General features: G+C 34.1%; 1 protein-coding gene across 2 annotated transcripts in view; it reads right to left on the reverse strand.

Moving 5' to 3' along the window:
• Positions 1 to 828: 828 nt before the first annotated feature.
• LOC109097391 (DENN domain-containing protein 2A-like) overlaps positions 829 to 16,763 on the reverse strand; it is a 34,228-nt gene continuing 18,293 nt past the window's right edge. For both annotated transcript variants that reach the window (XM_042714994.1, XM_042714995.1), the window contains 17 exons: positions 16,273 to 16,400; positions 13,065 to 13,180; positions 12,248 to 12,445; positions 11,888 to 11,981; positions 11,343 to 11,393; positions 10,231 to 10,418; positions 10,004 to 10,113; positions 9,795 to 9,864; positions 9,418 to 9,495; positions 7,784 to 7,924; positions 7,533 to 7,681; positions 5,874 to 6,051; positions 4,583 to 4,624; positions 4,370 to 4,475; positions 2,754 to 3,029; positions 2,572 to 2,658; positions 829 to 1,503 (listed from right to left, as the gene is read on the reverse strand). In XM_042714994.1, coding sequence (XP_042570928.1) covers positions 1,472 to 1,503; positions 2,572 to 2,658; positions 2,754 to 3,029; positions 4,370 to 4,475; positions 4,583 to 4,624; positions 5,874 to 6,051; positions 7,533 to 7,681; positions 7,784 to 7,924; positions 9,418 to 9,495; positions 9,795 to 9,864; positions 10,004 to 10,113; positions 10,231 to 10,418; positions 11,343 to 11,393; positions 11,888 to 11,981; positions 12,248 to 12,445; positions 13,065 to 13,180; positions 16,273 to 16,400 — 2,044 coding nt within the window. In that variant the 3' untranslated portion in view covers positions 829 to 1,471. The remainder of the gene's footprint in view (positions 1,504 to 2,571; positions 2,659 to 2,753; positions 3,030 to 4,369; positions 4,476 to 4,582; positions 4,625 to 5,873; positions 6,052 to 7,532; positions 7,682 to 7,783; positions 7,925 to 9,417; positions 9,496 to 9,794; positions 9,865 to 10,003; positions 10,114 to 10,230; positions 10,419 to 11,342; positions 11,394 to 11,887; positions 11,982 to 12,247; positions 12,446 to 13,064; positions 13,181 to 16,272; positions 16,401 to 16,763) is intronic.

A 16,763-nucleotide genomic window follows, 5' to 3' on the forward strand; every position in this document is an offset into this window, starting at 1 on the left:
AGACACATAATTACTAGAGGCATCAGCAATAATCAAAGGATGAACATTTATTAATAAGCAATTTTAAAAAAAAAGTATTTAATTACTATTCATTCAACTTATTAATAAATGTTCATTTATTGAACATAATAAATGTTAATTTCCAACCTATTTGGGGTTAATTTTAAGCAAGAAATATAATAATTTAGTTATATAGTAAAATATAGTAAAATAAGTGAAATATAGTAAACTACCCAAGAAGGCTGAGTTAAACATTTAACCCAGCATTTTTTAGAGTGTGGTGTTAGATTTTATATATATATATATATATATATATATATATATACCCAAGAAGGCTTATATATATATATATATATATATATATATATATATATATATATATATACATACATACATATACACACACACACACACACACACACACCGTGGTACTCAATTAATGCCATATTCATGTAATAATATGTTTACATGGGACTGCCAGGAATTACCACATACACAAAATCATGGAAAAGCTGTTTTTGTTTGGAAAGTGTCAGTACTTGGGAACACCTTGTTTGTTTTTCACACAGAAGTTTCTCAGATCAGATCAGACACAGATTTTGAAGCCCTCTACAGGACACAAACAAAACTGCACCTAAAACCAAATCCAAAGGTTAGAAGGCTTGGAGAAACACCTGAATCCAAGGCTCATGGGACATCCTGAGCAGAAAGATGCCTGTAAACATACAACAAATAAAGTACATGATGGAGAAGCCACATCTAAGACTCTAGAATTGAGCTCCAACACAACGTAAGAATGCTACTCAGAAGAAAACAATCCAGATCAAATCTTATTAAACACTGTTTATTAAGCACACTTACAAAAATCAAGTTCAAAGCACCTCTAGTGGTGTTCCTGTGATGTACTCGGGACACAGAGCTTCTCCAAACTCCAACTTTGTTCTGGTTTCAGTCAAGAATCTTTTCCGTAATAATAATTCTAGAACAGTTCCGATCCTGCAGTCTCAAGATTCTAGATTTCCCCCCCGTTTTTAAACGCAGAACTAAATTTCATTCAGTCACAGTGGTGGCATGTTTCTCGGAAACCCGAAGCGGTCGACGGTCTCGAGTCTGTAACGTACTACGATAAATAGACTACGACAAACTAACGACATCATTTCATTTCAATGGGAGACATATAAAGTTTTACAGAGGAAGCCATAAAGGTCTTATTATTTCTAGAAAGAATATAAATTAATTTATAGCCTTCTGTTTCAGAAGAAGTTGTACTCTATCTCTTAAAAGTCTTTGAAATGTAGAAAACGAGAGAAAGAAGTATATCAGTAGAGTCTGTGTGGTTTGGGGACAGTGTTTTCCATTGGCTTTGGTCCTCAGGTCCAGTTGGGTCTCTGTAACCCGTCCTGCTGGTCTGTTTTGGGGCAGACGATCTGGTGAGAGTGAGTCTAACATACACACGCTACACGGCTAGTGTTCACTTTTTGGACAGGAACTTCATCTTGTGTCCTAAGAGAAAAGAGAGAGGAAAGAGAAAGACACAAATCTTTATTCACTTCACAAATACTGGTTCAGAATGGAATACCAGCTCACTGCATGCCGTTTTTTTTTTTTTGTTGTTGTTGTTGTTTTTTTGTTTTTTTAAACATTAGTGAAAAATAGCTATTTTGCATTTAAGTACATTTTTGTCAGTTTAAGTTCATCCAGTTATTTAGAAATAAAAAAAAGAAAAAAAAATTGAGTGAATTGCATTGTATTTGTGGATTGCTCGGTATTTGTGCTCAATGCAAAATGTAATCTCTATAAAATAAAATGTGTCAGAAATAAAATATAAACATTTATTTTATTATATAATCAAAATATTTTTATTAATATAATATACTTAATATATATATTTTATAGTACGACAATTATAACTTAATAATTATATATTTAATATACAATATTTTATATATTAAAAATGAATTATTTCTATTTTAATATATATATATATATATATATATATATATATATATATATATTGTATTGTATTGTATTTGTATTATATATATTAAAATAGAAATAGAAATTATTCATTTTTAATATACAAAATATTGTATTTTAAATATATAATTATTAATAATTAGAATTATATTACTATAAAATACATATTAAGTATATTATATTAACAAAATAAATATTGATATTTTGATTATAGAATAAAATAAATGTTTATATTTTATTTCTTGTATATTTTATACAAAATACAATGTGGTTAATAAATGGCATTAAATGATATTAAATGATTTTGTGTGTGTGTGTGTGTGTGTGTGTGTGTGTGTGTGTGTGTGTGTGTTTGTGTGTGTGTGTGTGTGTGTGTGTGTGTGTGTGTGTGTGTGTTAAATACAATTAATTCAATCAAAACTTTGTTTAGAATGTGAAAAACCTTTTTTTAGTTTTTTTTTTTAACAGGTGCTGAATAAGAACCAGTTCTTAATTTTTCCAGCCAAACTGATCAGGATACTATATATAGTAAAGATATCCATATGCTGCAGAAACTGTGTGTCATTCCAAACATGTCTGCAGGCGAATCATTACCTAAACCTTTGAGGAACTTGTTGACGCCTCTGTTCTCACTGCCTGGCAGAGAATCCAGGTAATCCTGAGCCCTCACCTCAAACAAACCTGCTCAAAAACACAATATGGCTGTTAAACCCTGTAACCAGTTTATAAACTCTCACATATGAATTGTATTCCCCAAGATTCATAACCATTCCAACCTTTCAGGCCCTGCCTCCGAAACTCTCTTTCCTGCACAAACCCCGCGAACATCTGCGTCTCCATGAAGACCTCCAGGAATCTCCGCAGGCTCTTGGAGGACACGGCTTTACGAAACGCCTCGCGCTGGAACGACGAAGGAGTCGGAGAGGAGGAAGACGAGGCCGAGGACTCTTCATCACGGTCACTGCTGCCCATAAAGAGCGAGTAATGACCCACGATCTCCACGAAGAACCGCACAAACGCCTCTGACACCACACTGCTCAGAGAACCAGGCTCTAATGAGGAAAATGAAATGAAACTAGTGGAAAAAATCATCCTCACACCTGATCCAAAACAAAATTACGGCCAGCGATGCAAACAAGAGCCAGATGTTTTCTGCAGTATCTGTGAGTGTTACAGCTACAAAAAAAAAAAAAAAAAAAAACGCTTATTTTGCAAAGTTCTTTGGCGTTAAATGGAGCATCAGAACATATTTTCCCTCTCCTTTGCTGATTGTAAGTTAAGTGTTAAATACTGAATACTTACTTTTGTCATTAAAGCCACAACTTTTGAAATTTGCCTGCTTTTCCTATTTTGACAATTATAGTTAACTAAAACTAAAAGTAAAACCATTAAAAAAAACACACATTTTTCACTCTCAGAAAAAAAAAAAAAGGTACAAAAGCTGTCACTGGGGTGGTACCTTTACAATAGGTACACATTTGTACCTTTTAGGTACTAATATGAACTAATATGAACACTTTAGGTACTAATATGAACTAATATGAACACTTTAGGCACTAATATGTACCTTTAAGTTACTAAAATGGACTCTTTAGGTACAAAGTTGTGCCTTTTGAAAAGGTACCGCCCCAGTGACAACTTTTGTACCTTTTTTTTTCTGAGAGTGTTATTACTTAAAAATAAAATAAATGTTAACTGAAATAAAATCCAATATAAAAATCTTTTTATTTCAGCTAGATGCCAAGGCAACATTTCTCAGTTTAATTTAGTTTAATTTAATGTAGTAAAATAACCAAAACTAAAACTAAATTAAAAATTAATAAAAACTATATAGACGTATATAAAATAAACAAAAAACTACTATGAAAAAAAATTACTACAATTTTAACTAAAACTAAAATGAAAACGGAAAATTTTCGTAATCTTAATGGTACTAAAATAACACTGTTGACAAGTGCATTAAAGCTGATACATATATATATAATTTAAAAAATCTTCTGTAACACTAAAAGCCCTGTATAATAATATATGTATAATGCATTATAAAGGTATTCATAATGTACGATGTAATGCATTATGTTTTCAAAGTTAAAATGCAGTAAATTATTTGAAGTTTTATTTGTCGAGACTTTTAATACTTTCTAAAGGTGTAACAATGAATACATAAGTATTATAATGTATTTTAATTGTGGTTACAATTTTTCATGAGATCATATAATGCATTATATCTATAGGATTTAAGTAAAGTGTTACCAAATCATTCTTATTTTTGTAAAAAAAAAAATACATGATGGAGAGTTTTTCTTGATGTTTTTGAACTCTGCATCATCAGCTAATATTAAAGCTGTTATGTTTCTAACCCGTGAATATAACGGATCAGACGGTAAATTACCGTTTGGATGATCTGCCACGTCACACGCCAGTTCCTTCCTCCGTTCTAGAACGTGTTCGAGAGCAGCCTGCAGCTTGTGAGGCAGAATTGAATCCTCATCGTCCATCTGAAGCAATAAACACAAACACAGACTTGCTTTGCTTCATCACTGAGACACAGAACCAGACGAAATAGAAGAGAAAAGAAAAAAACTGCAGCCATCGAGTACCGTACCTGACGCAGGAAACGACTGTTGCCGAGGTCGACCACCAGGACCTGAAAGAGAGCAGAGGACACAGTGATGTCATTTCCTCCAGCACTGGCCATCTCAGCCTGTCCCCCCATCACAGCTATTGTGAAGAGGTCAGAGGTCAGGGCTGCCCACCTGAACAGGAAGTGCTCAGAGAGAAATATTCGAATGTGTCCGTCTCTGATCTATCTGTAAATGTATATATAGAATATTAACACCACGTCCTAGACTTTATTGGCCTCGTTTCCTTCCCACATGAGGTGTAACACTGAAGAGGTCACAGGTCAAACAGCTGAAAATAGCTTTGGAGATATTCTCTGGTTATGTTCCTAACAGCATACTACCATATCGACTGATTTACTTTAGCAGTATGTAGTATGCAGGTTAAACAGCTGTAGATAGATTTATTGAGTTTGTCCACAATGCAATGCAACTGCAATCTCTGTCTTGACTCATTATTTGATCAAACTGTTAAAAACAAAATGTTTAAGTATGCTAAAAATGTATTTCTGGTATTTATTTTCTTTAAACATGCAACATAAGTGAAATGCTTATGATTGCATACTGCATTCCAATCAATGTAAACTAAAACGAGGACAGAAACTAAAAAAAAAAAAAAAGTTAATTAAATAAATTGTAAAAAATTAAACTAAAATAAAAAAAACATAGTGATGATTTTAAAATTAATTACAAAATATATATATATAAATAAATAATACAAATATATAAATATTTTATTATAATTAACAAAAATATCTTAATTTTGAATTAATCGCTCTTGAATCAGTTCTTTTCTATGAATCAGTTTTGCAAAGAGTTTGAGATCGAGTATGATTCGTTCATTTGAACGGTTCACTCACGCATTGAATTGTTTGCAGCGTTTTCTCACATCAGAATAGAAATGAGATAATGAGGACGTACAGTTTTCTCCATTCTCTATTTATCTCTTAATATAAAAAGCAAAACTAACATAAACTGCACTGTACAGAAAAAGAAAAAACTTAAAAAGAACTGACCAACAAAATGAAAACTAATCTAGAGAGATAAATAGAAAATAAAATGGAAATAAAAACTATATATAAAAATATATTAAGTACAACCATTCTGCATACTGTCACACTACTATTAAATAGGAATACGGTATACAGTACATACTGCACAGAAAGTACATTTTGTTTTATATATATACATACATACATATTTGTTAATGATTATAAATTCATACTGACATGCTGCAGAAATTGTGCACTATTGAATGCATTGGTGGTGTCTCACCTCCTCTAGCGGGAGCTCTCTGAGTCGGGTCAGAGAGCTGGAGAGCAGCCCCACTATGAAGGGGGTCGGCGTACAAACGATGTCCATCATGGACGGCGGAAGAACCGGGATGTACGTGTGCTGCCAGGTGAAGGGGTACAGCAGAGCCACCACGGCATGACAACATTTAGAGAGGGTGCTGAAGAGAAAGAGACATATCAACATGACTGTGCTGACACATTTACACCAGCAGATGGCAGCAAAGAAGAATCAATCAGTGCTGTTTGCTAAAGATACTGATGCTCATTCTTTGAATACCTTTAAATGCTACAGAAATTATACAATACAAGAAATAACAGGATATTTTGTATAAAAAGCTATTTTGTGACTATTATGATTTTTGCATTGTGACATTTCTTTGTGCATATTTTCTCTCCAAATTTTCATTACCATACTGCACAAAGAAATTAATATTTTAATAAAAAATATATATATTTTTTCATTACTATGAAGAAAATATTTAATTGGAAATTGAGGATTTTAGCAAAGATCATTTCTTAATGATTTTGGTGTGAAATATGACTCATTAAGTCACCTATTAAGATTTAAAATTGTTTAAAAAAAAACTTAAATATAATATTTTTCCATTAGCAGATTGGAAATAATAAGAACAATAAAAACAATCAACAATAATTATTATCATTTTATCAAAATTTATTTTTATTCATGTAAATATAAAATAAATTCAAAGACAATTATTATTATTAATTATATTATTATTAAACATTGTTCAAAGTAATAACAATGAGAAAAGCCATAATTATTATCAGTTTATCATTGTTATAAAAAATCAAATAAAAAAAATCCAATGTTATTATTCAACATTGTTCAAAATATGTAATAACAATAATAATAACAAGGAGAAAAACAATCATTAAAATCATTTTTTTTTGAGTTTATAATTGTATTAACAATAATTTTTTTAATATAAATTTTTTAATTGCATTTTTTATGGTTTTGTGTTGTTTTTTCTGTTTTTTTTATTTTATTTATTATTTTTTTTTCTGTTTATTCTTGATGTCTTCAGTCTGTGAAGGGCTTTTTATATCCACTAAAAACTCAATCTTTACTCATTAGTATGCAGATTTCTTCTCTTATTTGAGGGACGACACATAATACGATTCTTGTGTCAGTGATCTCTTCTTGTGTCCATCAACTCCATCTCAAATATTCTTTTTAGGGAGGATGCTGCTTTTATGATCCCTAAGAAGGGACCCGGCTCTCGTTACAGGCCCAGAATGTCATGTGAGCACTAGTCTCTCAGCTTTTTCCGTAGAAAAAAAACATTGGGGTTGACTTTTGTTCCCAAGGCGACTATTACACAACTGCATTTTTTCCATATCTGTCTTGAGCTGTGAAAAACGGTTCCACAAGCTGCACTTTTTCCCCTCTTGCCGTATCGTATGTTTTCATTCTTCCCTTGTCCTCTTTTGGGTTCACGCACAAACACACGTTTATTAATCTGACCTTAAGAATTCTGATTTTACACAAGTGCACATCCAGAACAAGCACCGCACACTCACCTCTCAATCAACCTCTGTATTAAAGCAAGGCTTCTAAACTCTGGTCGAGATCCTAAAAACATAACTGGAAGTGACAGCAGGTGTGAATGTGTCATACCCGAGTTTATCTGCGGTGAAGATGACCCTTCGCTCCAGCAGAAGAGAAGCAAACACCCGCAGAAGCAGACGCAAGCTCAGAGAGGAAAACAAACACTCGAAATCCACATGCTCCAGACGGGAATCTGAAGGCCGACATAATTCTATCACCTACGGAAGGAGAGAGAGAAACGGGATTAGCTTTGAAACTCATTTGTCAAGTCCAAACGTTCACCGTAGGATTCCAGAAATTTTTTTTTTTTAAATACTGACCTCTGTTCCTGAACCCGGGAGAAAGTTCTTAATGCTGATGGTTCTGCCCGGAGCTGGGAATGGAGCCTCCATTATTCCTCTCATAAAAGGCTGGACCAGCGCGGGGGAAATGGCTCGTCGCTTCTCTACTTCATCCAGGATCTGCATCACACAGACATCAACATACACCTCATGGACGATCTGTCATGATTATATAGTCCTGAATCTACAGGGGGTTTTTAACCACTGTTTTATACATATTTGACCCTTACACATTATTCAAAATAAATAAATAGAATAATAATACCAATGAGAATAACAATAATTATTGTCAGTTTATCACTGTACTGTAATAACAATATTTTTAAATTAATGTTTTGCCCACCATCCGTACATTATTCAACATAATTTAAAATAAATAAACACATAAATAATAATAATAATAATAATAATAATAATAATAATAATACATTTAACTTTTTATCAGTGTAATAAATACATTTATGAATTGAAACAAAACAAAAAAATGATGAAATGATAATAAAATGAAAAAAATTAAATTAAATTAAATTAAATAATAAAATTTTAAAATATATAAAATAAAATTATTTAAAAAATAATAATAATAATTAAAAATAAAAAGCATGTCTTAGGTTAAGAGGCCCCCTTTAGGGCTAAATGTTGATTACAAAACAAAACAAATCAAAACAAATCAAAATCAAAATCAAAATCAAAACAAAACAAAACAAAACAAAAAACAAAACAAAACAAAACAAAACAAAATCAAAATCAAAATCAAAACAAAACAAAACAAAACAAAACAAAACAAAACAAAACAAAACAAAAATAATGAAGAAATGGTAATATAATGAAATAAATATAATAAAATAAAATTAAATAATACAATTTTAAAATATATAAAATAAAATTATAGTGCATATTAAACAAAGTGCATATTTAAAAATAAAAAGAATGTATTAGGTTAAGAGGCCCCCTTTAGGGCTAAATGTTGATTACAAAACAAAACAAAACAAAAAAAATAATGATGAAATGATAATATAATGAAAAAAATATATAATAAAATAAAATTAAATAATAAAATTTTAAAATATATAAAATAAAATGATAAAAAAATTAAAAATAAAAATCATGTCTTAGGTTAAGAGGCCCCCTTTAGGGCTTAATGCTGATTACAAAACAAAACAAAAATAATGAAATGATAATAAAATGGAAAAAATTATAATAAAATAAAATTAAATTAAAAGAATTAATAAAAAAGATATAAAATTATTTAAAAAATTAAATTAAATAATTAATAATATAAAAAGCATGTCTTTAGGATAAGAGGCCCTACAGGCATTAATGTATATGGCTTAATGTTGATTACCACTAAAAATATTTAAATAAAAATAAAATAAAGAAAATATAATATAAATGTCTAACCCTCACTTCTTTCCCTATTTTTAAAATCGAGGTTCTTGATAGGAATGTTGTTTCAGGACCGACAAGGATGTTCTGCTTGACAGACATTCTTTGCAGCCAAATCTTTTATTATTGAGGGTATTTGCATACTGTCAAAAGCACCAACACAGAGAAGCAAACGATAACAGATGCACACTGAGCCTGATGAAGCGTTTAAAGTTCAGATGAATTACCTTCGAGAACAGATCAAAACAGCCCAGTCTGCTCACAATGCAGTAGACTTCAGGTAGACGCCTTCCTTTACCGCTGGGCTACAAACACAGACACACAACACACACAAAATTCATTTAAACACAAATAACACTTATTTCTAACTGCTGACTAGAAGTCACTCAAATGCAACAATATGTGACGAAACTGAAAATGCTCCTATTTGAAACATTGCTTTTCTAAACAAAATAGGCAGCATATACTGTGTAGTATTTGATAAATAGTTAGTTATTTAAACATTTTATACATGTTTCATAATAAATATCTAGCCTGTAGTAAATGTACTCTCATTATTTTGAATAATTGTTTTCTGCAAAATGAGGAATAAAGAGCAGCTCACCAGTAAACGTCGACAGTAGCCAAATCTTCGGCTCCCATCTTCTCCAGTTAAGACAAACGAGAATGTTTCACTGTAAAGAACACATTGAATTCAATTCCAATGAGCGAATGATTCCCAAACAGCACAAAGAACATATAATTCAGGAAATAACAGTTACTGATGATTATTGAGGTTGATTTGTGGTGCTGTAAACCATGTGGATATGATACCTGGGGAAAGTGTCCACAGGTGCCCAGTCTTTAGCATCAGGGAAACAGAACTGCGGAATGACTTTCAGCTGGTCTTCAGCCTCTCGCATAAACTTGAAGCTTCGCTCCAACTAACCAGGAAAAAGAATCAGGAACACAGATGCATGAACGTCTCGCGCTGATCTTTTAAGCCCAAATAGATCATATTTGTTCTGTAGTACATGCTTTTGGAAGAAAAATGTTTGTACCTTGAGAGGGAACTGCTGAGTCACTTCTGGTAAATACGGGACGCCTGCTTTGGTCTTATGAAGAGCCACGACCAGGAAGTACTCAAACAACTTCCTCTCCTGAAGTTCCATCAGGTCTCGCTCCAGAGTGCGATATCGACCGGTTTGCCTCAACATGGACTGGACCGACACTAATCTCTGACTGTGAGCTAAAACAGATGATGATGATGAGGAGGAGGAAGGATAAACAGAAAAGTATGATGTCTTTCCCCATAGAATTCAATGTAAGAACATTAAAAGAATAGTTCACACAAAAATTAAAATTTACTGGAAAGGTCATCCAAGATGTAGATGAGTTTGTTTCTTCATCAGATTTGGAGAAATGTAGCATTGCATCACTTGCTCACCAATGGATGTGAATGGGTGCCGTCGGAATGAGAGTCCAAACAGCTGATAAAAACATCACAATAATCCACAAGTAATCCACAGCACTCCAGTCCATCAGTTAATGTCTGGAGAAGCCATGTTTGTAATAAACAAATCCATTATTGAGGTGTTTTTAACTTCGAACCATCACTTTTGATTAAAATATGAGCACTCAATCAATAGCTGCTTTTTTCAGTGAAAAAGTCATCTGGTCTGAATCAGGAGAGAAATATGCTCAGATCAAACACTGTTTACAAGTGAAAACAGTTCTGAACAAATACTGTATGTAGGTTGGACAACAGGAGGAAGACTTTTTCACTAGAAGAAGCATTATTATGGACTCATATTTTGGCTAGAAGAAACCATTTAATGATAACACGTCTTAATGAGGGATTTGTTTCTTACAAACACACAGCTTTTCACTTCTCCAGATGTTAACTGATGGACTGGAGCGGTGTGGATTATTGTGATGTTTTTATCAGCTGTTTGGACTCTCATTCTGACGGCACCCATTCACATCCATTGGTGAGACAGTGATGAAATGCTACATTTCTCCAAATCTGATGAAGAGACAAACTCATCTACAGTTCAGAGAATTGTTTCTAAACACATATTTAATATTGCTTTACACAGACTTTAATGTAAACTTGAAATTCAGTGGTGTCTGACATTAATCTGTAGACGTTAAGGCCTGTAGGGCCTCTTACCCTTCAGTTTCTCCTCTGTGTCACTTTCAGACTCGCTGTTTTCGTCCGTCACTATACCGGAGAAGAGAGAGAGAGGTCAAAGGTCACTAGAGAATCAGTATGCAGGTATTCACAGAGACGTATTTCATGCTTGGATGCACATGTGTATCCTATAACGTAACAGAATTCTATCATCCCTGGAAAAATGGGTCAAGCGCAACTAACCCAAAACTGTAAACGTGTCCATAAAGTTAAGTGGATGCATATGTGGCCCGGGCCCGGACTGTCCCACAATGCAATGCATGCTGTTACTCTCTAAGTGCAACAAATACGGTCATCACACTATTATCCAAGGGACATGCAATGCATACAGACTATAATTCTTACAATTCGATATAAAAACGTATTTTTAAAAAATAAATACGTACGTATACACATACGTATATGCATATAAATAATTAAATTAAAAAGAAAATGACAAGGACAAGCAAACTGGATGCACTATTCATTTAAACAGGAAAAAGTAGGTCTAAATTTAGCTAAGATATAATGTTGCCCTCACAAACCTCTTCCTGAACTGGACTCGGTTGACTGCGAGACCCTTTTCATCCTTTTCTTTCCCCTTCGGGCCTCAAAGATGCCGTTGATTTTCTGCACCATCTGTTGAAAAAGAAAACAGTCATGGCTGTTGCTTTATCAGAGACAGCCCTTCCAAGTCTTTCACAAAGGAGTTCTGAAGGAAATGACTTTTTCCTCCATTTTTCAGATTATTCTTAGGTGTCTCATCCGCCTGTCACATTTTTCTTGTATTTTTATTAGCAGTGGAAGGATGCCGAAGGGCCAGTGTCTCAGTCAGCGGCAGACCAGAACCATAAATCACTGATAAGTCAAGGATTACACCGACTGGGCCCCTATTTTGACAGTACCTTTGGAATTTTCCTCCGCCGTCGGTTGTAAGGGTCCCCCGACAGACACGGGGTGTCATCCGGGCTGCTGGGTGTTGATGGAGGGCTGACCCGCGACGGGGACGCGATGCCTCCATCTCTGCCGGTCTTCCGCAGTTCCAATAGCTTGAAACTACATCGCTCTGAATTCTGCCTGAAGAAACCAGGCTTGGAGGAGAGCTGTCAATGAAGTCAAATGAGCTAATGTTGTCATCATGTCATTCCAAACTTGTATGACTTTCAATCTTCCGTGGGACACAAAAGTAGATGTTTTGCAGAATGTACTAGCTGCTCTTTTCAGTATAATAAAAGAGGCTGAAAAGTAGGCCATATATAGATTTTTTTTTTCATGTATAAACACCCATTCACACCAAGAACGATATACAATTATAATTATAACTATATTAGCATCAACACACGATACCATTCTGTTTATTATAAGTGTGCATTACAGTTTTGTCATCTGTCACTTTAAATGCTCAAGCTCTTTAAAGCAGGATGGATTCTGATTGGCTTGTCAATGTTTTTATCATCCATCAGCTGAAAAAAAAGTCCAATGATATGTGTCGTTACTGTTATAGTTGTGGACTTCATACTTCCCTATCCTCATAGAAATAGAATGATTATTAAAACTTTATAGCTATCATTGTAGTTATCATCCTTGGTGTCAACGGGCCTCAAGTATGTGAATGAAATATTGAATTTTGTGGGGAAAACGCTCTAAATGTCAGTACTGAATGCTGATACATTTGAGAACTCACTCCATGGAAGCAATTAATCAGGAATGCAGTATGGATACCTTGGATGGGGTGTCAGCAATGGGAGAGGAAGGGGAAGAGGGAACGGGATACTTGCTCCCAAGACAGCGACTTTCCAACTCTATGTCTTCATATGGGTTCTCCTTCGATGGAGGGTCTTTGTGAGGGAAAATATATACAAGATTGTTAGTGGCACTTGCTTAGCCACTTTTCAAAATCCTAATACTACACATTGCTTAGCATTGTAGAATTTTTTTCAATTAAGCCTCAATTCATTTGTCTTGTTAAGGATAAGGAGAGATGATTTACAACTGGCGTATGATAAAACAAGTAAAATAATCTCAGATTTACATTTAAAAATGGGTCTCAAACCATATTGAGAGATGAAAACCAAATTAAGACAATAAAGCCTTGTTCAGACTGTCAGTCCAAATCTGAATTTTTTTCATATCTGATTGGAATCCGATCTAAATGATTGACTGTCTACACTGTGTCCATGGCGCTCTTTCGTATTACTCAATATCTGCATTGGTTTCTATGCCATTGACATTGTTCTGTTATGTCTACGCAAAGACACAAAAAGAGCAATACAGTTTGCAATACAGATGTTGTCTTACAACATGCTGCAGTCGCGATGATTCTAATTAGGGATGCACGATATTGGATTTTTGCCGATATCCGATATGCCGATATTTTTCAACTCATTTTGGCTGATAGCCGATGCCGCTACCGATATATTTCCTTTTGCTTGGAAACAACACCAAGTCTCTTTTGTACAGAGATTGTAAATAAATTATTTTTCATTTTGGTTACTTTTTAACAAAAACTTACTTTTGAGAATTAAATAAATGAGAGTACATATAAAGCTTTGAAAATATAACTAAAAAGCAATCCTTAACATTTTATTTGAATATCTAACATTTGTAGATGGTCTAAAGCAAAAGAGTTTTACAAATTCTGAAGATCTTTTAGAGCTCCTTGTATTTAAATTTTCATAATCCTTTTGAAAAAAAAAAACATATTACACATTAATGAATAAATCTGTATATATATATATATAAATTATTTAATTTACATGTGTCTTGTTTGTGATTTTTATTCATGCAAGCTATATCTTCTGACCTTTATATCAAACCATATTTGTGATTTTATGACATTAATTACAGCTTTACTTAATCAGAAAAACATCTTAATGTTATTTGTGCATTTTACATTCATTTAATTACAAGTAGTTCAACAGCGCCCTCTTAGTAAATAAAAAGCCTTACTGGATAGGCATTAGGACCCGGGGGAGGCTGTTGCTGCCACTGCTGCAGGCACTAGTAAGTGTTGGACACCTCATTCTGTACTCGCATTCTCAGAATAAATGCTCAAAACTGTGAATCTAATCATCATTCAGGAAAAAGTTCACTTCAAGAATGACCACACTGCTGACGTGACCTTATCGCTATCACACCCTGAGCACATGCGAGTTACTCATCTTATCGGCAAGGCATATTGGCATAATTTTTCATTTAAGGCCGATATTTGCATTTAAAGCCATTATCGGCCAATTTTTGTATCGTTCCGATAATATTGTGCATCCCTGATTCTAATAAGGGATAACAATATTAAGTCTGATGAGACAGTGGCAGAAAGGTTCAGGAAGCTGCATGTGTGGCTGCCGTCTCTCCGCCAGTCTCAAAACTACAAACAACTTGTTTACTGTTTACGAGGCGTGAGAATGTGAAAAAGCCATGCAAAATCCAATCTGAGCGGTCAGACTGAAATGCATTTCATTGATTTGAATAGAATTTCTAACCTCATATGAATGTAGCTCGAAACGGATTAGCCAAAAACAGATTTCATGTAGTTTGTTGCCGATCTAAATTTGATCAGATTTCAATCGGATTTGCACAAAAAAACTTATTTAGGCTGAGAGTCTGAACTAGGCTTAAGAACCCACCTAGCAACTACTTGGAACACTCTAGCAACAGCATAGCAATGGCTTGGCAACCATTCACAACAACATAGCAGTGACCTTAACAAAAAAAAACACCTCTCACATCTAAAAATGTAAAAAGTCAATTTACAGATTTGCTGTTTTTTACCAGATAAAACCGTTTAGATTTCAACCTTTAAAAAAAAAAAATATTTCTTCCATAATGACAAGTCATAAATCATGTTTGCTGACAGTCAGTGGTGCTAGCTAACATGGGCATATTTTTGTTAATTCCCCATTGTCAACACTGCCTGATGTAGTCCTGCTTTTCTGCGAAGAGATTTCGAACTGACGTCATGTGTTAGGTTGCTTTTGTATTCCTTTCCAGATGTTTGAAAGTTTGCCAGGGAACCCATGCAAACCTCATTAGCTGCATGTGGCATCACCAGTGGCGTTAACAAGAAGACAAACGCCTAGCAAAATCTATCTTGGTTTGTGCAAAGAACGAATGAGCCAGAGAGAAAGAGAGGGGGACAAGAAAAATGTTTGAGCAGAAGAAGGGTGTTTTTTACAGATGCAGAAAGCCTCTGTCGATTCATCCACCAGATGCGTCTGGTGGGAATACAGTTTATGATGTTGGGACATCCAGTTCTAGAACACAAAAGAACGTACGCTACGCTCCACGTTCAAAGCCATTAAAATTATTGCTACTGGCCAGGGCAGATAGAGAAACGCAAGATCAATGGTAAATCTTCCATTATTGGATAGTGCTTTTATATAATTAGTCACAACATTACCCATTAGAAGGAAGAAGGATGATTGCGTCAACAAATTTAGCTTGGTCTGGCTAGTAAGGCTACATATTTATATAATCACAGATGATCAAAGTTCAATAAGAAAGCTATACTTTCCAGATTTGTGGTTCTCCATCTTTTTGGGTTATGGCTGCAAGTCTGATAGTGTTGCAGAGAGCAGGGAAATAGCTATGCTAATTAAGATGCTAATAAAATGCTACTAAACTAACCAAACATAGTTAGGACAACAAAATAAACTGGCTTTGGAAAGTCAAAGAAAGTCCACTCAAACTCTGTTTTATTTTTCCATAGACATCATTCTATGAAGAAGACTGATGTGGGGTAACCCAAACATAGAGGACCACTGGTGAGGCTGAGCAAAGGAACGCCAATGTTTGTGATGGCATTGTCTCAATTTGGTCCTTCATAAAGTTTCAAGCTCCTAGGCTTCTGGGTAATTGCTCTGTCAGGTACATAGTCAAAGAGTCAGCCAGGTTGTACCTGGCACCATTGTGCTGCAATGCATTGTGTTACCTAGGATATCCTCGTAGACATTCTCCTCCGATAAAGTGCGAGTGAGGCCTAGCTTAGATAGCTCGTAGAGATCTGCTCGACAACCTTCTGCTGAAGACTGTAGAAGATCTTCAAACTCGTAGGACTTCCTGCAGTTTCAGCAAATACAAATAAAACTTCATTAAGAGAATGAAAAAGACCAAGAAGGAACCAATTAAGTCTACAGGAAATTGAAGAACTGTAGGTCCACTGGAACCACAAGACTTACATGATTGGATTTTGGCATAATCTTAGATTAAAAACAGACCCCCTCCACATAGAGAGGCCACAAGATTAAGATTGCATCACAATGCCGAAAGTTAAAAACATTTTTCAAAGATGGGCTAGACTGATAAATATTACCATTAAAACAGCATCCCCATAAAGACTAAGAACAGTAATCCTTTAGTGGAGTCTTGGTTTCAAAAGATTTATTAGTGTGACATAAAAATCAGATGGTAGGCTACTAAATT

The sequence above is a fragment of the Cyprinus carpio genome, chromosome A25 (genome assembly GCF_018340385.1).
Source record: "Cyprinus carpio isolate SPL01 chromosome A25, ASM1834038v1, whole genome shotgun sequence".
Classification (NCBI taxonomy): domain Eukaryota; kingdom Metazoa; phylum Chordata; class Actinopteri; order Cypriniformes; family Cyprinidae; genus Cyprinus; species Cyprinus carpio.